Source organism: Chenopodium album, chromosome 26 (genome assembly GCF_948465745.1).
Source record: "Chenopodium album chromosome 26, dcCheAlbu1.1, whole genome shotgun sequence".
NCBI classification, from domain to species: domain Eukaryota; kingdom Viridiplantae; phylum Streptophyta; class Magnoliopsida; order Caryophyllales; family Amaranthaceae; genus Chenopodium; species Chenopodium album.
The window spans coordinates 32,783,218-32,806,921 of NC_137859.1; the positions used below are offsets into that span (position 1 = coordinate 32,783,218).

At 30.8% G+C, this 23,704-nt stretch overlaps 1 protein-coding gene across 1 annotated transcript; it reads right to left on the reverse strand.

Annotated features, from left to right (window-relative positions):
- Window positions 1-17,713: 17,713 nt before the first annotated feature.
- On the reverse strand, window positions 17,714-23,335 carry LOC145617272 (uncharacterized). Its single transcript, XM_081671970.1, has 3 exons — window positions 22,356-23,335; window positions 19,346-19,520; window positions 17,714-18,562 (listed from the first exon to the last, which is right to left on the reverse strand). Exons 1-3 carry the CDS (start codon window positions 23,139-23,141, stop codon window positions 18,060-18,062), a joined length of 1,464 nt encoding a protein of 487 aa, XP_081528096.1. The 5' UTR covers window positions 23,142-23,335; the 3' UTR covers window positions 17,714-18,059.
- Between the last annotated feature and the right edge of the window lie 369 nt (window positions 23,336-23,704).

Sequence of the window (23,704 nt, forward strand, 5' to 3'; positions counted from 1 at the left end):
ATTATTATTTATTATAACTATCATCATCATCATCATCATCGTTGTTGTTGTTGTTTTCGTTGTTGTTGTTGTTGTTGTTGTTGTTGTTGTTGTCGTTGTCGTTGTTATTGTGGTTGTCTTTGTTGTTGTTGTCGTCGTTGTTGTTGTTGTTGTTGTTGTCGTTGTTGTTGTTGTCGTTGTTGTTGTTGTTGTTGTTGTTGAATTATTATTTCTATCATTATTATAATTATCGCATTATTATTATTATTATTATTATTAAATACTGATAAGTATTATTTATAACTTATACTAAAGTAGCAACCGACATCACAGTTGACATCATCTCTCTTCAAAATTGTACACGTGTTGCTTTTCTATTAATTTTTTTCCCGCCTAAAAGCTTTGATGTCCTTTTTTTATTTTTTATTTTTTTTTTTTTTTTTTGTGATATTCCATAAGAAGCTAAGTATAATCTTTCAACAAGTTTATTCTAGAAATTTGGAATACAACTCTTCAATTCGATTTTCAACTATCTATTTTTAATTATCTGATTTGTCTTTGCATTAACTCTATTTTGAGCTTGGGATTATGCATTGCGATATTGAAAGATAATTTTTAAATATAATATTTTTAATGATACGTATTTTCTTCTAAATTATGGAGTACAATCAACTTTACTTTAGTTTAATAGAAAAACAACACGTGTACAATTTTGAAGAGAGATGATGTCAACTGTAATGTCAGCGGTTGCTACTTTACACTACTAGAAAACGGGCCTTTAGTATCGGAAATTTTAGTATCAGTAATTATTATTGATACTAAAAATGTCAGTAGTATCAGTTATTTTTTTTCTGATACTATTTCCATGGCTTGAACGGTAGGCTAGTATTAGACTTTATTATAGTGTCGGAAAAATATTGATCCGATACAAATGACAAAATAGTATCAGAAATGTTCCGACACTAATAAGCTTTTTACCATCAAAATTATTTCTGATACTATTAGATACTTACAGTAACAAAAGTTTCCGATACTAAATCACCTTATGAATATCTCATGAAAAAATTGGCGCTTTCACAAGAAAGAAAATAAAAAGATGGCGCTGGCGCCACATTAAAATATTAGAGAATTTTGAAACATTTTCATTTCTAAAATTTCACCTCGGTAATGTAACCAAACCCAAAAGAAAAGTCCTTCCTTTTATCATTTCATCAGTAAAAACAACAAAGAACACTCTTATTCTCTCTCCTCACTCTATTTCACGAAGCTAGGGTTCTAACAAAATCTGCTCAAATTTACAAAAATTATCATTCATCTACTTAAATTTACAACAAAAAATCATACATTTCGCTCGAAGGTGTTGCTCATTTGTAAAATATTACAAAATTGAACCTCGTATTGTTCTCTAATGGTTGCACATCAAGCTGGATCTGCTGGGTTTTGCAATTGAAATTCACTAGTGGTGATTATTTTGTAAGTTCATAGTTCTTTCTTTGAATGTTTATTTTTAGCTTAATTTGTCAACAATTGTTGATTTAAATGTGAAATACGTTTAAGGATTTGGTTTGAACTTTTTTGTTCATAAATTAGTGAGTATTTATATGGTTAGAATTAATTTGGTATCACAATTTCAAAGGATTTTGTCACAATTGTTAAGAATCTAGTTGGTCTGAAAAAATATATTAAAAAAAATACAAAAAGATTGTGCGATGGGTTTAGCTTACCCCATATTGAAGAGTAGTCTCCCTGCTTTACTTTGTTAGTGAGATGTTGCAACAAAGATGAAAGTTTTACTAATGGGCCTACTTCTTTGTAGTTGCTTTTTAATTTCATTGTTAAGGGCACAAAATCAGTTCAAAATTTGACTATTTTTATAGTAACACTAAAAAATTTGTCTCCATACTTCTGTATTGGTGATTTGAGTTCTCATTTTTTTCCCTGTTTGGATGTTCTTGCCTTTTATCTATAATCATGAATTTCTATTGATTTCATGATAATATAGAGTAGCATATTTTAATTAAAATAATGTAGTTTAAATGGCCACTAAATCTAAATTAAATTGAAACATGCTAGCTAATTAAAAACTACTTTGATGTATATGGGTAAATTAAACACAAGAGTTGTGACATTAATTTTTTTTCAAACGTATATAACAAGTTGTTAATGTTAAAAAATAATTAGTATTTTACTTTATTTCTATACTTGGCTATAGTAATGTGATGATTAGAAGGGTAGTGGATAAAAAGAGGGTAGATTGGTTATCTTAGGGTGGGAGTAAGTTTCTATAATTCTCATTATTTTGGTAATAATTATCCATCTCTTTGTTTTACTCATGCTACCTGCCTACCTCTATCTTAATAATTTCAATTGTTAAATTACCGCATTATCTCTTTTCGTGCAGCTTGCTATTTTGATATTATAAAGAATCAAAGGTGTTAAGCTCATATCAACCGGTGTTATTGTTATATTACTAGTAGCGTTGGTGAAAATCTATACTTTGCGGATTGAGTTCTTGTTGGTACTATCTCTTTCCACTATTATAATTATACTTTATTCCATTATAGTTAAACATTGCTATTGATTTTACTTTTCTTTTTTTTTTGTTAATATAGTAACTTGTATGTTGTGTAAGTTGTATGATTAATTATTACTTTATTGATGGGGTGTAATGTGATAGATTTGCAAGCATGTCTACTTGTTATATATATACATATACATATACATATACATATACATATACATGTATATATACATACATATGTGTATATATATACATATGTGTGTATATATATATATATATACATATGTGTATATATATATATATACACATATGTATATATATATATATATATATGTATAGACATATATATGTATAGACATATATATATGTATATACATATATATATTTATATACATATATATGTATATACATATATATGCACTACTTGAATAGTATGTGGATATGGCTTTAAGCCTTTTGCTTTCTGTTAATTGAAATTTTAATTATGACTTAATTGAATATGGCTTTTAATTGGGCTTGATAGGTGTGTAAATTTGTATCATGGATATTGAAAAGAGATGGGTTCATATGCCAAGAAATTGTCCAGAATATAGGGAAGGAGTAGACCAGTTCATAAATTCTGCTGTAAATGCCTCAGCTTTAAATGGGTGGATTAAATGTCCATGTAGGAGATGTTCTGTTACTGTGTATCTTGATCCTAAAGATGTTCGTGAGCATTTATTTTGTGAGGGTTTTGATAGAAACTATGCTAATCGTGTATGGGTTTTTCACGGGGAATAACCTTCACTATTAGGCTTCTTCTTAGACGATGAATCTCATAGTGATGAGGAGTCAAATCTTAGTATTGATGATATGCATGGATTACTTCATGATGCTTTTGGGTTTCCTAATTTTGGTGATAGCATAGGTGAATATCCTGAACCTGGTGAGGGGGGGTTGAATTTAGAAGCTGAAAAGTTTCAAAAGCTTATGGAAGATGCTAAAACTAAATTATATCCTGGATGTGATAAATTTACTACTTTGTCATTTATTCTTCGACTTTGTCACATGAAATGTTTGCATCGTTGGAGTGATACATGCTTGAATGGTATGCTACAGTTCTTTAATGAGCTTCTTCCTAAAGGTTCAAACTTTCCAAAGAATCTTTACCAAATGAAAAAAGTCCTTGCAGACTTAGGTTTGGGATACACTAAAATTGATGCATGTCCAAATGATTGCATGTGTATTGGAAAGAGAAGGTTAATGATGAAATTTGTACTATGTGTAATGTTTCGAGATGGAAAGATCCTTCAATTGGAAAGAAAAGTGGTCCAACAAAGGTGCTACGTCATTTCCCCCTCATACCACGCTTAAAGCGTCTTTTTATGTCATCTAAAACATCCAATTTAATGAGATGGCATAAAAAGGGACGTAGTAAGGATGGGAAACAAAGGCATCCGGTTGATTCTTTAGCTTGGAAGAGGTTTTGATGAGAAATATCCTGATTTTGCTAAAGATGTTAGAAATGTTAGACTTGATTTGGCTAGTGATGGTTTTAACCCGTTTAGCAATATGAGCACTAATCATAGTACTTGGCCTGCTATAATTATGGTGTATAATTTGCCTCCGTGGTTATGCATGAAAGATTCATATTTTATTATGTCACTCCTTATTTCTGGTTCTACATCTCCTGGTAATGACATAGATGTTTATTTGCAACCTTTAATTAATGAGTTAAAGGAATTATGGGATGGTGTGGAGACTTATGATGCTTCAACAAATAACACTTTCATGTTACATGTTGCATTAATGTGGACAATAAATGACTTTCCTGCCTATGGAATGCTTTCGGGGTGGAAAACTAAAGGCTACTTTGCTTGTCCTCATTGCAATGTTGATACATGCTCTCATTTTTTAAAAAGAAGTAGGAAGTTATGTTATATGGGACATCGTCGTTTTCTTGACCTTAATCATGCATTTAGAAGAAGCAAGGCTGCATTTAATGGTAAAACTGAGGAAAGATCACCACCAAAGTTACGTTCTGGTGTTGATTTGCTATTTCAAATGCGTAAGATTAAGGTTATCTTTGGGAAGCATAATAGAAAGTATGATGGTCTGAAGAGGAAGAGAAAGGGAAGTAAGAAAAAAAAATTGAGTTCAGGTTGGGAAAAAAAAAAGTAAAGACACATTAAACTCTCGCTTTGATCTTCAAGACATGAACATTAGGCATAATCAACATCCTAGAGAGGTAGGGCAAAAATTTGAAAAACCTCCATCACCATTCTTTCTTGATAAAAAAGCCAAGGAGAACTTTTGTAAAGTGTTATCTTCGGTGAAGGTTCCAGATGGTTGTGCCTCCAATATTTCTCGTCGTGTGGATATGAAAAATGGAAAAGTATCTGGTTTAAAGAGTCATGATTGTCACATTATAATACAACAGTTGCTGCCACTAGCTGTTTGGAAAGCATTACCGAGAGATATAAGTGTTGTATTGATTGAGCTGAGTAATTTTTTTAAAGAGTTGTGCTCTAAAGATGCTTCATTGGAAGATTTTGAGAAATTAGAGCTTAGTGTAATATTGACACTTTGTCGTCTAGAAAGGATTTTCCCACCATCATTCTTTGATATCATGGTACACTTGGTGAGTCATTTATCCTATGAAGCTGCCATTGCCGGACCGGTTCAATATCGTTGGATGTATCCAATTGAAAGGTGTACATTATTTTATTTATCCTATACTCTCATTTATTTTTTATGGTAATTCTATCATGATGTTTTCAGTTGAGGCTAATTTTTTTTTTTCCTTTTTCCGAATAACAGGTTTTTGTTCAAATTAAAATCATATGTACATAATAGAGCAAAACCAGAGGGTTCAATCGCCGAGGCTTACATTGCTAATGAATGCATGATCTTTTGCTCTCGATACTTGCAAGAAGTTGAATCAAGCAAAGGTGGATCTAGCAAAAATAATATTGATCAAGAACGAAATGGATTATCCATCTTTTCAATAATCGGTCATACTTTAGGGAGTGAAGAGACAATTCATTTAAGTCATCATCAATGGATTCAAGCCCATGAATATGTCTTGTTTAATTGTGATGAATACAAAATATGCAGAGTAAGATACTTATATTTTAATTTATTTTTATTAGATTAAACTCGCATAAATTACTTACATTGTAACCTTTTTTTATTTCTGTGAGTATTATACAGAGAGCATAAGAAGGTTCTTAGACAACAACATTTGCATATGGAACAGTTAGTTCTTGAAAATCTTCACAAAGAAACATTTGTGAAATGGTTTCAGCTTCATGTACGTATTTAGTTTGAGTAGTTACTTTATACACATATATTTTTTTTGTAGTAACAATTTTTATTTTTTGATTGTAGGGTGAAAGCATATGTCAAGAGGAAGATGACCATATTAAAAATGATCTTCGATGGCTAAGCAAGGGTCCTAGTAATTTGGCAAAGCGTATAAAGAAAATATACTACAATGGATTAAAGTTTCGTACAAAAGATTCTGAGAGAAATTCCCCAACTCAAAATAGTGGGATATGTGTGAATGGTGAGGAGGGTGTCATATATCATGGTGTTTTGAAAGACATTCTTGTTTTGGATTATTATGAAGGAAGAAAAGTGTTCTTATACATGTGCGATTGGGTAGATTTGAGAAACGGGAGAGGAACTAAAGAAGATGTCTTGGGATTTACTCTCGTAAATTTCAAAAACCCATGGAAAACCAATGAGCCTTATGTATTAGCTTCTCAAGCATTACAGGTTTTTTACACACCTGATCCAGTTGAGAGTAATTGGAATGTTGTGACCAGGGTACAACCTAGGAATGCATATGACATGGATAATGATGCGCTTGAAGTTGACATGAGAACTTATTATGGTAGTGAGCCACACAAGAATGAATTGATGAATAGTGCAAGAGCTGATCTTGATAACTTTTATGTGAATTTAGCAAATGAGGATGATAATATTAATGAGGAGGAATCCAGTGATGATAGTGAAGAGGAGGAATATAGTGAGGATAGTGAAGAGGAGGAATTTAGTGAAGATAGCGAAGATGATGAGGACTACACTTACAGCTTGATATGACTTCTGATAAAATATGTCTTGTGTAATGATGGCTTCGAAAAACTTCTAATGACTATAAATTATGTCGCTTATTAGTAGTTTTATTGTTGCTATTTATTTATGTATGCTGAATATTTTGAAGGAGTATTTCCATTGTTAACTTATTGTGCATGCACTTTCCTGTTTTTTCCTTGCTTGTGTATGTATATACGCAGGTTACAATGCTATCAAGTTTGAAAGGAAATTTACCGAGTCAGAAAAGTATTGCTTCAACTTCAGCACAAAGAAAAGAAGATTATCGTGTCTTTAGAAATTACAGAAGTTCAAGCGATGGGAGCTCAAGCGATGAGGACAGTGGCCCAGAAGACTCTAATAATGAACAACAAATTAATGACACTAATGTCCAAGATCAAAACATGATCTCCTCTCATGAAACAAACGATAGTAGTTCTTATTTTCTATCTGTTTTGAATTATTTTCTTCTATTATCATTGTGCTGACCAATTAGTTTATTTCTGTTTTTATGATAGAGAGGCAAAAAGTTAACCCTCCTAGGGGACCTAACAAGTGCAGTAACCTGTCAAGTAATGAAAAAACAATCGTCACCGTTAATCATAACGGATAGCCAATTGGGAAAAATGGCAGAAAGCTGTCATCATATCTTGGTCTACTTGCAAGAGACCCTAACTTGGTACCCCTTGACCTTAAGGATTGGAGAAAGTTTAAGACTATGGAAAATGTAGACATGTTTTGGAAGATCATCTTGGTAATATACTTCTAATTAACCATGAATATTTAATGTTAACTTCATTTAGATGACGTTTTATGTGCTTTTATTTTATTTTTTTGCAGACAAGATTCACATTCGAAGGTCTGACTTCTCCTAAAGATTGGGCTTTAGACAAGATGAATCATTGTCTGAGATCATGGAGAAGAAAATTGAAGAAAAAACACTATAAACCTGGTGAAAAGTCTCTGGCTGACTTATTAAAACCACCTAATAACAGAGTAGATCCTGAACAATGGGTGAATTTAGTGCACAAATGGGAGTCAGAAGCTGGAAAGGTATGTGAAATGCAGAAGTTTCAATCAAAAATGGAATTTTTTTCCCCTAAATATGCCATCTTTTTTTTTTCAATATGACAGGCTAGCAGTCAAAGGAACTTTGACAATCGCATGAAATCTACAATGGCACACCATTTAGGCACAAAGAGTTTAGCTCGATTAAGAAATGAACTGGTAAATTTTATTAGAACTTTCCACTGTTATCTAAATGTAAAACCATTCTTCTTCTATATGACTATTATTTTTGTAGACAAAGGATGGAAAAGAACCTGATCGTCTCACTATTTTTGAAAATGCATATGGAGTTGCAAAAAAGAAACCAGTTGATCCAGTTTCTGAAAAGAAAATTGTATGTAAAAATTGTCTTTGTATTTTATATGTTAATTGTTGTCTAATGTATAACGACTATTTTAACCAATTTAAATCATAAATTGCAGGCTGAAGCAAAAAATCACATTCAACAGCTTCCACCAGAATGTGATATTGTTATTGAGAGGGAAAAAAATTTTGAGCTTGTTGTTGGAGAAGAGAAGCGTGGCTACAAACAAACATATGGAATAGGAGTGAAGGCGTCGACTAGTTATAGTTTTAAGTTGAAGAATAGTGAAGCTTTTCAAATGGTTGAGCAAGAAATGCATAAAAGACAAGCCTTAGAAGAAGAAGTTGCATTTGAAAAACAAAAAAGAGTAGAATTAGAACAAGAAATTGCAACTGAAGCAAATAAAAGAAAAGAGCTTGAAGAACAAATGTTAGGTGAAAAAAGAAAAAGGGAAGGTTTAGAAGAAGAAATGCGGAATATGAAGGAATTGTTAAGTAAGATACTCCCTGGTATATTTTAATCATTTTCCTCCTCTTTTGTGTGCATTTTTAACATTATTTCATTGTTGGCTAATTTGTTGAAGTGTTAATTTCTTTTAACCCTATGGTTACCATTTGGACATGCTTGCTTTGATTTTCTACTGGTTATTCTTATATATTTATATAAATAGCATTTTTCATGATATTCTCTTAGTCGACCAACTGCTATGCTATTATATTGAGATTATGATTGCTTTTTCCTATAATTTGTCTTAACAGGTTCAACTTTGAGCTGATAATCAGATTTTAGTGCAAGAAGCCCAATTTTATTTGGTCGCGCATATGTTTTTGAAGAATACGAGATGAGATCATAACCCTTTACATTTTGAAGAAACTATCATGATCTATGTACATTAACTTTTGAATTGTGGTGAAATTAATACCCTTAGAATCTGCATTATACATCAGTTTTTTGTACTTAAATTGTGATGAGAAATGAAATATAATGCAAGTTATCCTTTTGGTATTTATATATTAATATATCTTTTTTATTAGTTTATTGAATATCCTTCTATAACAAATATTTCTATTACTATTCCTTTAGAAACAAAAATTTAGATGTCAATGATACCTTATTAGTATCAGAAATTTTTGATACTAAAGCCATTTCCCAAAGCTAATAATATACTTTTGTAACAATAACTTCTGACACTATAGGGATTGTTTAGTATCGGAAACCAATTTGATACTAAAGATCTAACTCTTTTGTATCAAATATTTCCGATACAATAGTATGTATATAGTAACAGAAGAATTTTGATACCACAGGACATGATAATTGCATCGGAATTTCCGTTACTATTTATCTGATACTATTGATTTTTCCGATACTATAGGCACCCCTTTTTAGTATCGGATTGGATATCTGATACCAACCTATTAGCCACGGAGGTACTAGTATCAGTTGAGTGTCGGAAATTATTTCTGATACTAATGACCTTTGGTATCGGAAAATAGCACTTTAGTATCGCTTAATTTCTGATACTAAAGACCATTTTTCTAGTAGTGTTAGCTTCTTATTAATTGAGTTTCTTTGACCAAATTTGTAAACCCAATTTTATTTTCAATATCTTATATTATGCGTTGTTAAATATGAAGGGTACAATTCGTAATTGATTATTTTATGGGCTTAAAAGTTAGGAATTCATGGATATTAGGTTGTTAGTGCTTTAGTGGCATATTAATCTCCTCAAGACCTCAAATAAAGTACGTAGTAGATTTTCATGAGTATTAAAAATCAGTTTATTTGGTGGAGTAAATTATGGCTCATGTTTATCCACTAAGTACTAGCATTATCTATTTTTTAGTTTAAGTTTGTTATTGTAGGCCAAGAGGCATCTATGTATTTCATGATTGAATGAAGTATGCAAGTATCAGTGTTATTTTCTATTAAAAAAAATATCAGTATTATTTTCAACATTTATTTGTGTTCTCTTTTATTTCTTATTCCAACAGTAGGATGATTGACTTAGATTTTGATTTTGCAGAGTCTTTACAGCTCCTACATCAAAGGGTTTTGGTTATTCATCAATTTGGATGTTGTGTTAATTAATTTAAAGTTGGCTACATAGAAAACATTATTGAATGAGTATATCATTAAATAGGCTTATGATTTAATCTATCAATTTATTATAGATGTTTGGTCATTTAACAAGAAATTAAAGCTATTTATATATACATACTTATGAAATACGAGTATAAAAATATTGTGTTAGGATTTTCACCTTCATGAATTTATATAGTAACAATTTTGAAAAGATTATTTGCATTTGTAGTTCTATACTGCAATTTTTTTTTATTTTTTTTTTGTTAAAACCGTGCACCGCACGGGACTAATCTAGTTATTAAATATTAGATATTATTATTAAATATTAATTATTATTATTATTATTATCTTTAAATATTATTTGTTATTATTATTAAATATTAATCATTATTATTATTAATTATTTCAAGTAGAATAGAGCAGATTTCAGCAGAGCAGAACAACTCAAAAGAACATGGCCTTAGAATCTTTTGACTATTAAATTGAGAAAAAATCTTCTTAATTTCTCTTTATATATAAGAATAAATATATTTATATGAGATCTAGCTAGTTCAATTTATCTTAGCTTGACGAGTACATTATTTATATCTAATTTTTATAATTTTTGCTAGTGTGAGATTAAGATAATTGAGATCAAAAATTTAAATCGATATACGTAAATGAGACTAACATTATGAAACGGATGGAATATTTCCAGCCTTACTTGTGTCTCAAGTATATAAGAACATTGTGTTTAAATTGAAATCTAAAAAATTTAGAGAGTTGATTAATGGCAAATTCTGTATAACTCATTTAGGCTTTATAAGAATGTCACGAAAAGACAAAATCACTGTAGAATGCAGATACATAAAAAAAAAAAAATTACTAAATTATTTTCATATTAAATTTAGGAAGTAATTTTTTTTTTTTTCCAATTGTGTTTTCTCACTTTTTTCACATCCTTGTAAGTTATATGATGTTGATCTTAGAAATCCAAAATGTCCAATACTTATCGCATGCCAATGCCTTCGCTTCAAAAAGATATCAAAATCATCACAAAAATACTTGTAATCATTTTACCAATATTAATTGTCATATCACATGAAATAGGTTTGTTGTAAGCTATAGAAAATCTTCCAACTCAACCCTCTATGTATATGCTAAACATATCTGGGGGGTTATTCTAAACACACTATTTAGTCCCAAATTTTCTTTCAAATTAAAGAAACATCCACTCTCTTAGTTTTTTTTTTTTCCTTTGAATATATACCTTCTTTTGCAAAACAATAATATTATAAGAGATCCAATGTATGTAGGAAATATTATTCCTAATAGTAGAAGCAGCTCCTCTAGGACTTGGCATTGTTGCATGCTTAACAAAAAAAATAAGCATATTACCCTTTACATTGTTCTTGATGAAAAAGAAGAGTTTTTGTAGTTCTATGTGGAACGCGCATATGATTTATGTCATCTTCATAAAGCTAAAGAACTTTAATTTGCTTATTGCCCTAAAAAGCTTCATGCACCACAAGCCAAGAATCATATGGGTACAAATGATTTTATAGAGTATATTGATTATTGTGTTTCCACCTTTAAAATTTAATTTGGCCACAATACTTTTACTTTGTTTAATCTATATACGTTGAAAATGGCATGTGCAAAAATTACACCAGGAATACCTCTGAGCTAAGGATTTTAAGGCAGATATAATGCACTTTGGTGAATATTAGTCGAGATATCAAATACATGAATTTTTGATCATTTTATGTGGTAATTCTAATCTTGAATGAAAATTAGTCATGTTTAATATTTTAAGGAACCAATAATTCAATTATAACTATATATTTAGTTAGGTTTTTCACATTCTTTTCATCTTTTATAGAGTTAGGTTTTGTTGTGAAACATGCTTCATAAGTTGGGATGATGGAGCACAAAGTGTGTGTACGTGTTATCCAAGCGGCCTCAAGATGAAAACACTAGTTTCTTTCACTAATGTTTATCTAGATTCAACTAGCCACATTCTAATGGTTTCTTCAAGAGATTTATAATTTCGTCAGCCTAGAAATATCACGGCCTATTATTGAAATCGGAAACATAATCATTAATGTACTCTATGTAGTTATTCATACCCATATATTCTTAGCTTGTGGTGCATAGAGCTTATAAGGCAATTAGCATAATTCGTTTCCTAAATATAAGGCATCTATCATATATATGCTCATATCTTTTGAAACAGAAGCACAACAATCATCTTTTTTGAAGACAATGTAGGGATATGTATATTTTTGGTTAAGCATGCAGCAATTCCAAGTTCCGTGGGACCTGCCCCTACTATTAGGAAAACGCATTTGCTTTTCTTAACCTACCCAAATAAGATTTAATTTATTTTGGAGATACAAGGTAAATATCTTATCCACATAACACTAGATAACAATCTAGATATATCACCTCTGTTAATTTTTAGTTGCAATTTTGGGTATTATTTGTGAAATATAAAATATTTCAAAATTTTGCAATTAAAAGTTAACAGAGGTAATATATGATTAAATATTGTGATACTACCATTCTTTGTATTATGTAAATAAAAAATATATATATATTAAAAAAAAATTAAAAAATAAAAAGGAAAAGACTATTGCATATATTTCTTGTAACCATTCATAGATCAATCTTAGCAATCCATATATATAGTCGTGAATAAACATGGTTGATGTTAGTAATTCAACATATAAGAGAAGATTGTGGTGTATCTTTTGGAAAGAACCACCAACAACTTTATATAAGGATAATACAGCATGCATTGCAAAATTTAAGGATAAATAAAGAAGGTAATTGATCAAAGCTAGTACATCTCCTCAAAAAATTACTTTTCACTCGTGATCTACAAAAGATTAAGGGTATAAATGTTCTTCATGTAAATTCGCTCATGTGAAAAATTAGTAGATTTATTTACTTAGGTGTTTTAATTTAAACTACTAGGTACTATGATTATAAAATTAGCTCATCACATTAGATCATAATTGTCTTAGCTGATGAGATATTACTGAGATAGATATTGTGATATGATATTATGAGAATAATATTATATAAAATATTATTGTTAAAAGATATACGTGAGATATTGTGAATATATTTATATTAAGAAGATAAGATAATCAAGAATATTAGGGTTAAATATTCCTATTGTCTATCTATATTGTAATGTAGCCGAAAAGAATGAATGGGAAAATACAATGGAAATATAGAGAGAATTATTTTTCTCCAATATTTAATATGGTATCAAGAGCTAGGGAGATCTTGGGATAAACACGAGAGTTCGTGTGAGAGAAGAGGATGAGAGGATGAAAAACACGAGAGTTCGTATGAGAGAATGAGAAAAACCTTAAACACGAGAGAACGTGAGAGAGGAGGAGAAAAAAAATGACGGATTCGAAAAGAAAGGCGTTCTCGTTGTATTGATTGATAAATTCGAAAAGAATGACGTTCTCATCAAAATATCTTAAACACGAGAATTCGTGTTAGAGGAGTGATCAATTGCACACAATATTCATTATTTACGTCCAATACAAAGTTATTGTGAGAGTTCACAATACTAATTAATTTTTTAAACAACGTGAGTCAATGACTTGCGTGAGATATTGTGCACGAGAGTTCACAGCTTTTGTGTATAAGATTGTGTGAATTATTGTGAGAGTTCACAAATTAAATTTTTTTATTTTTTTTATTTTTCTAAGATCAATTTTTTAAGTGACTTTGTTGAATTATATTGTTGATCATGGAGAAATATGATGATTTTAATGAAGATGAATAACGTGGCATATATGCTGATCAAGTTTAAGAAGATTATTTTTGTGATTTTCGGTGGATCGTTTGATGATTAGCAACTTGATGATGACATGATGCAGCTTTATTTTAATGTCCAAGTCGGACGTTCGCGCGAGATCTACACCTCCGACTTGAGGGAGGGTATTGAGATAGATATTGCGATATGATATTATGAAAATAATATCATACGAAGTATGAGATATTATTGTGAAAAGATATACGTGAGATATTGTGAATATATTTATATTAAGAAGATCAGATAATCAGGAATATTAGGGTTAAGTAATCTTATTGTATATATATATTGTAATGTAGCAAAAAAGAATGAATGGGAAAATACAATGAAAATATAGAGAGAATTATTTTTCCCCATTATTTAACGGATATATATCTTAAATTTTCATGAAGGGGAGTAACATGTGCTGCTTTTTTTTTATCATTAACAATGGTATTATTTTTGTGACCAGAAATCTAATAGGGTTGGGCTGACTTCAAATCCACATATGTCTCAATCTATAGGAAATCTAAAGGTAATTTAAGTTGGATATGATAGCTTGTTTTAAGAGAGCTTTCCAATGGCTAGTCATATTCCCAATTTAAATAAAAAAATGAAATAGTTATGGCCGTTTTACGAAGAATGGACGAAGGTGGAACTTGCTGACAAGTGCTCGACCTGGCACGCTCGTGCCAAAAAGGGGCACGTCTATGAAACTATGCCTGGTTGAAAATCTCAAAATTAATGCTTCTGCCTCAGCCTTTAGAAAGGGACACATACATTGGTGGAGCCAGAAATTTTAAACCGTGAGGACGATAATTGAACATATATATATATATATATAAACACATACAGAAATACTATACAAGTACTCGTAGTTAAAGTTTCACAGCTAAAAAATCCAAAATACTTAAGCATGCAATTCAAAAAATGATGAATAAAATATTAACTACAATTGCATGTTTCGAGTCTTTATATTTTAAAAACGATCAATAACTTGGAGTTAGGGCTGTTCTCATTGACTGAACTCAGCTGAACTGAACTGAAGTGAATATTTTATAAGAGAAGAAAATTAGTAGCTCAACTGAACTGAATTTCAATGTAAGAAAACATGCCCTGTTGTCTTGGACTTGTTTGAACTAAGTGAATTATTTGACATGTCTTAATTGAATTGAGAACTATATATGAATCAATAATAATTCATCAATTATCATATCCTACATACAAAATTATCAAACAATTTAACATACTTATATAGGTGATGAATTAATGGCATTGCTTCCACCTCGTATATTCTATAATTATATACGAATTATTATTATAATCATTTGCATAAGTAGGTAATGCTTTCCCAATCTGTTCCTTTTTAAATTTTATTTGTCAATTTAAGGGCTTCAAATCATTGCTTTTAATATACGGACAAAAGATTGTTAAACATTACGAGTATTAGTTTCAGTATTCTTTTCAACTAATACGTAAGTTTGTATTATAATGGTCAGTATCTAGCTTACTCCGTAGTATATTTAATTAATACTACGTAATTAATTGGTACCTATATAATGTTTTTAAATTCCTTGCTTTTTTTTGGTGAGATAAGATGTTAGGTTAGTTGGCTAGTCCCATCATGACTAAAAACCATTAAAAGTTTGTGCTTAGCCGGATAATTTGCTTTATCATCCATAATTGGTACCTTAATTAAACAATAATTTCTTACTCACCTTAATCATTTGAAAGTGGACAGCAAATGGGATTAAGAACTAACTAGTTGTTCAATTATAAGATAACAATACATCATTCAATTTTAAGTCCTACATACTAGCAAATGGGATGAGAATGTACTTTAAATTTTGCCAATATGTCCATCATTTCCACTATTTTCCTTATAGTAATATATCTCAAACAAAAAATTCAAAAAGAAAAATGTCAACCTTTTCTTGCCCGTTAGAAAGTTAATTTTAATGGTTGTTGCGTACATTCATTAAAGATGTGGGAACGAACGCCAAATGAACATGCTAGGCTGCTAGCCTTGCTTTGGGAGCTGTTTTTTAAAGAATGGACACATATTTTCTTTAGAGGAAAGAAAAGTTTTTTTAAGAATTTGGTTTTGCATATAATTTTATTTAATGTTTTACAACAGCTGGTATATACGAGTGTATAAAATACGAAACAAGAATTAAAATTATCAGTACCGATTTGGACTTTGAACGAACAAAATTATGAATTACTTGTCTTTTAACATTTAAGCCTTTATAAGTTTTGAAACAAAAAACAACATTATATTTCTAGGTTGGTCGAACATATTGCGGTTAAAGACCTTGTAAGAGTATATATTTTTGTATATTTAATTTATGTAATTACTTTGTTAACCTTAGGCTAAACCCTAATCCTTCTGTATAAATTGTGAATTGAGAGATAATTCTCTCATGGTAATCCTTTTGCGACAAAGAGTGGATACATAATTACATACTAGAAAAACACAAAGAGAGCAATTGAGAGTGTTGAAACTATTCGATCATGGTCATGGCTAGCTTTCCCTTACCTGACAAGATCAACTCATCACCAAGGAAGATCTTCAAACGGGTCACTTGGACATGTGACTTCCCTTCATAAGATGTTCTTGTTGACAAGAAAGCTTTGATAGCGTCGAGGCTTGAGAAACCCATAAGAAAGTTTGGGCACTTACTTCGGATTGGATAGCAAATTTCAAGAGTAATTATGATCACCAGATCGAATCATTATAAACAAAGAAAAGAAGACAACTATAACCAATTCAACGAAACACACACTTCACCTTAGTCATCGCCAACTTCTTGCTCATCCCCCAATGACAACACAACTTATTAACTCTCTCAACACTAACAAAACCAAGACCCTTAACCAAGGATCCAAACTCCTGTCCTCCGATCTGCACAGTCCATTTAAGAAACTACAATGAATACAACCAGAAAAATAGGACAATAACCAAGGGAGGCTAACATAAACCATAAAGAAATTTATAAAGACAAGAAAACTCTGATTAACAATAAGAGGAAAAAAAAAAAAAAACCTTAGTAAAGAAGAACAAACCAAAGAGCACTGTTCGAATCCAAAATCTGAAACCACAAAAGCAAAGAACCTTGAACCCCTAGCCCTCTTCACTGTTTTGTCACGAACCACTCCTGATAGCGGCGTTAGGCCTAGCCCTCCAGTGCAAGGAACAACAAAACCTAACCCTAACTTTACCATTTCAGTAACGGTCAAAATTACCAATGACCTTTGAAGGCAGCGTTAAACTGCCCTACAAGTTATCCACACTTTAGGGCTTGTTCGTTATCGTGTTTTGTTTCCAGTTTTCTTTCTTTCTTTTATTTGTAAACAAAACACCGAAAACAAAAGTTTTTTTTTTTTTTTTTTTTTGGTTTTTTGAAAACACATTATTTAGAGAACAAGTGTGTTTGTAATGAAATAAAAAGAAAACTAGGTCATAATTGATCTTAATGTATGTTTGCTGCAAATGGAGTTTAGGTCTGATAATTCTTGTAAAGGATTTGTTTCATCAAATCAAAAAAAGCCCAAGTACTTGTACTTGGAAAAAAGAAACTTAAAAGAGAATCTGAGTATGCACTATACAATCAAGCGTGAAGCAAAATCTGGAGTCAATACAGGGACTTTTTAAACCCCCAGCGTGGGAGCATGAAGACTGAGTCAATACTAAACTTTATGCAATTTGAATTTCAAAATTAAAAATTGTTGTTAATCAATTAATTAATCCTATTGGTTGTGTTTTGTGGTTGATTGTCAAAATAATTTGAGTTTAATTCATTGTTCTTTGACCAAAAAAGAGTTATCCTACAAAGAACAAAGAGTTAAACAACATTCACAAGAAATATTTTGCATAATATTGTCAAAGAAAGTTCTTAAGTCTGTGATTATTTATTCATAAAAGGGCAAGCATCATCAAAATGATGCAAGCTCATGATTAAGCTACTTAAAATATATGTATTATACATGTCATGTTTCCCCTTCCCCCTTACATACATTGATACTACTCTAGCACTAAACCCGAATCATCATAATCCTCGGGTTACTTGCCTAATTACCCTAATTAACATCTCGAGTTAGATTATGATCCATGCTTCAAGTATCCTGCCAAGTAGTAAAAGAATGAAACAATGAACCGCGAAAATTAACATAAAAGTAATGGACTTCCTTCCTAGAATCCCCAAGGAAAATGTCTCTCAACTTGATCATACCAAGTCCTCTACCAATTCATCAACCAATACCGCGAATATTGCAACTTCAATATCCCCTGCAGCTTCATTGAATTCCTTTCGAGACTTCTTCCAATCACTAATCTCCCTGTTTAGATCGATTTCCACCATCATGTCGATTGTGTTCGATTCCACTTCCTTCCATGACTCCAATCTGTTACATATCCTCTTAATAACTTGCTCATCGGAGGCTTCTTCTTCACTATTTTCCTCGATTATTAGATCAGAAATAAGTCTCTTGATCCCGGGTTTCTTCACATCCTGGAAACCTGATTTCCTGATTACTTCTTGCATCAAGTCATGGGCTAATTGAGTTTGTTCATCGAATGTGAATGTTTCACGGTCGTATTCTTCAAAATCATTCGGATGTTCTAGTTCGTATACTTCTTCTTCGATCATTCTTTTCTCGAGCTCAATAGGGTCCAACTCCGCCAATTTTTCAAACCTGTGAAGCTTATGCAACAGCTCTTGTTGGGCTCCTGAAAAAAAATTGAAAAAAAAACAGGGTTACATTTTAATTCAATACTTGTACACCAAAATATCAAAAAAATTTATTACTAACAGATGTAAAACATGCATGATCGACTTGATTGTTATTTCGTGTTTGCTAATCAATTAGCAAATATTACAAGTCGAGTCAAATTAGCAAAGTGATTTTTGACATGTGGATTCATTATGAATAGGTCACATTTCTATTTTAAACCTTCCCAGTATGTTATTTCGAAATCGAGGGTGTATCTAACAAGGATATCGTTACAAGAACAGTGTATACGGTCAAATTTGAGCCCTTTGAAAACATTTATCAAATTACATCCTGTAAAATTCCTAGCACCAGATGTATAAAAGCAAAGTACAAAACCCACAAAAAATGTGTACGAAATTAAGTCATAAAAACCACACATGCGGTTCCACAGATATCTAAAAATGGATCCCACAAAAATATTGTATGGTTCAAAACATTGTTGAACAAATAATTATAAATACGACCATTTTCAGAGAAAGTTGAAGCAGCAAAATACAAGGAAAAAAAGGTCTAATAAATGCCCTTTTGTAAAGGAAAATGACCAAACATATGAAAAAGGACACAATCAAGATTAATAAATCTAAATCGTTTTCTTTGGAAGTTGAGGAAAAATAATGAAAAAATGCCATCAATTTATTAACATGAAAAAGACTTTACAACAAAAACAAAGCATGCAACAAAAAATCAATTATAAGGGATCATTTTCATGGTAACAATATAGAAATTTGCTACTACTTACTGTGAACAAAAGCGTAGCTGCATTCAATCTCGTAACTGTCGTCTTCGTGTCCATCGTAGTCATCTTCGAATGGAGGATCGAGCACGGAAACAGGGCTGTTCTGTTCTTTGTCTTCTTCATCTTCCTCTTGCTGGAATTTCATAAGGTTTTTTTCATGGTTGTAGTCTACATTGTCCTGTCACAATTTACAGTACTTCATTAGTTATGCCGACTATAATTAGCAAAAATGTACAAGTATTCTGTACGTTATATGTGTTACGTGACACTTCTTTCATAGACTTAAAATGTGTCATATACATTTTTTTAATGACAATATGGCTAGTACAAAAATTTATACTTGCCCTTAGCTATTATTTTTAATTACGCTTCCATTCTCAATTCAATATAACCAATTTGAATTGGGAGGTATTTATTAATCCATTCTCGGATTCTCCTATCGCTTGCTAATTCTAAAAAGAAACATTGTTCGAACCACTTATTAATTTAAATTACATTAAAATGCTACCACCACCAAAAAGTATGGAGTCACCCAAAAACAAGTTATTGTTAGACTATTTAGGAGTAGTAAAAATAATTTTTTTTTCTCCCTTTATTTTATGACTTAATACCTTGATAGAAATTAAAGTGAATCAATTATAGACCAACCTAATTAATATTCCTAAAGCCAAGTACATTGAAGAGAATTGAGATGCTTTATCATAATTCAATTATTGATCCACCAAAATATTGTTGATAATTGACTCCAAATAGACCTATAAATGAACAACCAAAAATAGAGGTTGTTATGCAATCACTTTAATACTATTACTAACATAATAGAGTCCACTTTTTGGGGCTACTAATATAAATTACTCCCTCTGTCCCTAAATTACATTCCTCTTTTCTATTTTTGGTATTCCAAAATTACATTCCTCCTTTCTATTTTTGGTAAGTTTTTTTTTAATAAATCAACTCTCTTTTTTTGTTCTTTCTCACTCATCCTTTCCTAATCTCACTCATAATCCTTGTTCCAAATTACAATGAATGTGATTGGTTAAAAATTTTCAATTAGGAGCATGTGATTGGACCTTTTTTTTTGCAAAGGATTGATGACATGTCATGAGTAATAATTATTCTATTTTTATACTTCCCATTGCATTATCTAATTATTGTTATTTGTCTTATTCTTCCCTCCTTAATTCCCGTGTAAATTTTCAAAGAGCAATGTAATTTAGGGACGGAGGGAGTAATAATTATTTATTATATATAATATGATATGGTTAATACAGGATTATTGGTAGTTACTGTTCAATTAATTTTTAATATTCATAAAAAGCATTACAAAGTACATAATAAAACAAGTTAAATACGAGTACTTTTTATTTTACTACTGGTTGAATACAAATGACATGGACAAAAAAATCCAAAAACATAATTTGTCCGATTTGAAAAAAACCCCAAAAATATTTATTTTATTTTATTTTATTTTATTTTATAATTTGCCCATCATACAGACAAGGTCTTAAAAGAAAAGATTTTAGTGGGCAGAGACGTGATCATAAAAGTACAATTTTGTTACACCACCAAGGTGCTATTTGCCCTCTTTTGACATGCATGCCCTTATAAAACTTGGATTTTTGCATATTTTGTCCTTCAATTAAAGGGTATTATCGTCTTTTCCTAAACAAAACACCCCGGCAAAAGAAGCTGAGACAGATTCTATTGCCGACAGCTCAATATAGTCACCTAAGCTGAGTCACGACTCACGAGTTCACACGGATCAATAAAAATACTTACCCTTTTATAGTTTTATTTTATTTACAGCATTTTTAAAATATGCTCTTCTTTTTTAAAAAATGCATTAATGTTTTTTAGTTTGACTAACTAAAATTAACTTTGATCATCCACAAGTTTATATAACACATCATTTATTTCCTTTGGTATTCAATTAAATTCATACGGAGTATTATTTTCAGTTCAGTTCAGTTTCTAATTTCTTTCTCTCATAAAATATTCGTTCAGCTCAGTTCAGTTCAGTCAATCAGAACATGCCCTAGGTTACGGAGTAGATTATTAATGTTTTAAGTCATTTTACTTAATTTGATTATTTACGTTTAGTTCTTCACTAATCTCCTTATGAAAGTGTGTGTAAAATATAAATGTGCATTTTAAAATAAAATAAGAAGAGAGAGAAAGTACATTTTTAAAAAACCTTGCAAAAGAGTCATGTCATATTGTCATGTATGATTTGACCTAAAATTTGTACTACTACTCACTACTATTAGGTACTAACCACAAACAAATAAATCCAAATTTAAGAATGACCTAATTCTAATAAAAGTGGCATTAGTCAATTATTAGGTCTAATCATACTAATGATGTTTCATTAATCAAACAACATTATTATAAAGCATTGTTCAATGTTCATAATAACAAGCAAATTATAAGAACATGCTCATTACATAATAAACATTGCTATATAATTAAGGTAACTTAAATGACCCATGAACATTGATATGCCCACTTCAACTAAAATGCTCAGAAAAATTCTATTTTTATTCGATTGGTCACAAATTTCTGTAACATCTATCACGGTATTAATGATGGAATCTTTTACCCACCAAAAAATAATGACAAAAAATGTACGAGTAACATTTTTTTAAAAGTTACCACACTTTCAAAGTTGTTCTTGGTTCATCATTACTCATGAGTACACAATCAATAGTATTAACCACATATATAATCGATTCTATTCATGATTAATATTTCTACTACCTCCGTTACACATGATTTGTAACGATTAGGCATTTTTTCTCTCTACTTTATGTCAAATCGTTGCAAATAATGTGTAACGAAGATAGTACTTTTAACTTCTTACATTGTTACATGCGAAATATGTTATTTAACATATTTTAAATGTTTATCTTCTCCGTCTCTTATTAATTGACACACTTGAAATATAATACGAAGTACCAAAACCATTAAATAACAAGTACAAAGTAATAATTAGAAGAGGATTAAAGTAACAAACCTGAAATTTGCAACGAACAGGGGATTTAGCAGGGGAGCAACGTCCAGGAGAAGGGCTTTTATGATGAGAAAATCGAAAAGGACTTAAACAAATTGGTGAATAATAATAATCTCCATTATTATTATTACTACTAATCTTATTAATATTATTATTATCTTTCAAAACATTAGTAAACTCAAAATCTTCATCTTCATCTTCTTCTACTTCATCAAATGATCTTCCACTAATCGAACTCTCCAAATCCAAGCTACTCGACCTTCCATTGCAAGAAGAAGATGAAGATGAAGAAACCGAACACGACACAATAGTCGTAACAACATTTTCATCTGCATCACAAACTTCTGTTTTAAGGTCGGACTTGAGTTTCTGAGTCCGATTTTTTAATGACAGTTTTTTCAGCATAGTACCAAATAACCCGAAACCCGAATTCTTAATTTGTTGGGCTGTTTTAGGCTTTGATTTCTGTTTTTGAATCCTCATTGCCGCCTCGAGGAGAAGAGTGGCAGTCTTAGTAGGAATATGGAGGAATACTTTGTTAGGACTTTTAGCATTAGGAATTGGTGAAGGAGGAAAATCGAATAATTTAGGTGATTTTCTAAGGTCAGGGGAGTCTTGTAAAGAGAAAAAACATGTATTTTTGGGTAAAAATGAAGTGGGTTTTTTGAGTTGGAATTTTTGTATTTGTTGTTTATTTTTCAATAAACATTGCTTATTTGCAATATAATCTTTTAGATAAAAGGGTTCTTGATCTTCTTTTAGCAATTCTTTCAAATGCTTTTGAGCCATTTTTTAGATTTTTTTGCCAAATTTGAAGTGGGCAATGAGAATTTGCCCAGTTTTTTTACCAAAAAAAAAAAGTAGGGTGTTTTTGATTTGAAGTATGAAGAGGTGGATAGAAATAGAGGAAGAAAAAGAAGAGAGAGAAAGAGAGGAAGGAAGGAATGAGGAGAGTTCTGATTCAAATCTGAAGAATTTAAGAAATCTAGAAAAGGTGGTGGGATATATTTTATTTTAACTATGGAGTACAAAATAAAATAAAATAAAATAAAATGTGGGTTTTTTTAAGTGGGTTTAATTATATTTAACTAATGAATGAAAATGAAGATGAAAATTTGTTGAGAAAAGACAAAGGTAAGATTCAACGCACAGTAAAAAGTCCCTTGTTAGGGTGAGTGAGTCCCGCGCTAGGGTTTGAGTGAGTTCTTCTCAAATTTCTTCAATTTTCTCTGTTTTTCGCTCAATTCTATTGTCTTTGTCTTTGTTTATCCGTAATTGAATTAGTATGGGAGATGATCTTGTGAAAGAATGGGAAAAACTCCGTCTTACAGAAGATGAAGGGGTAGTTTTAG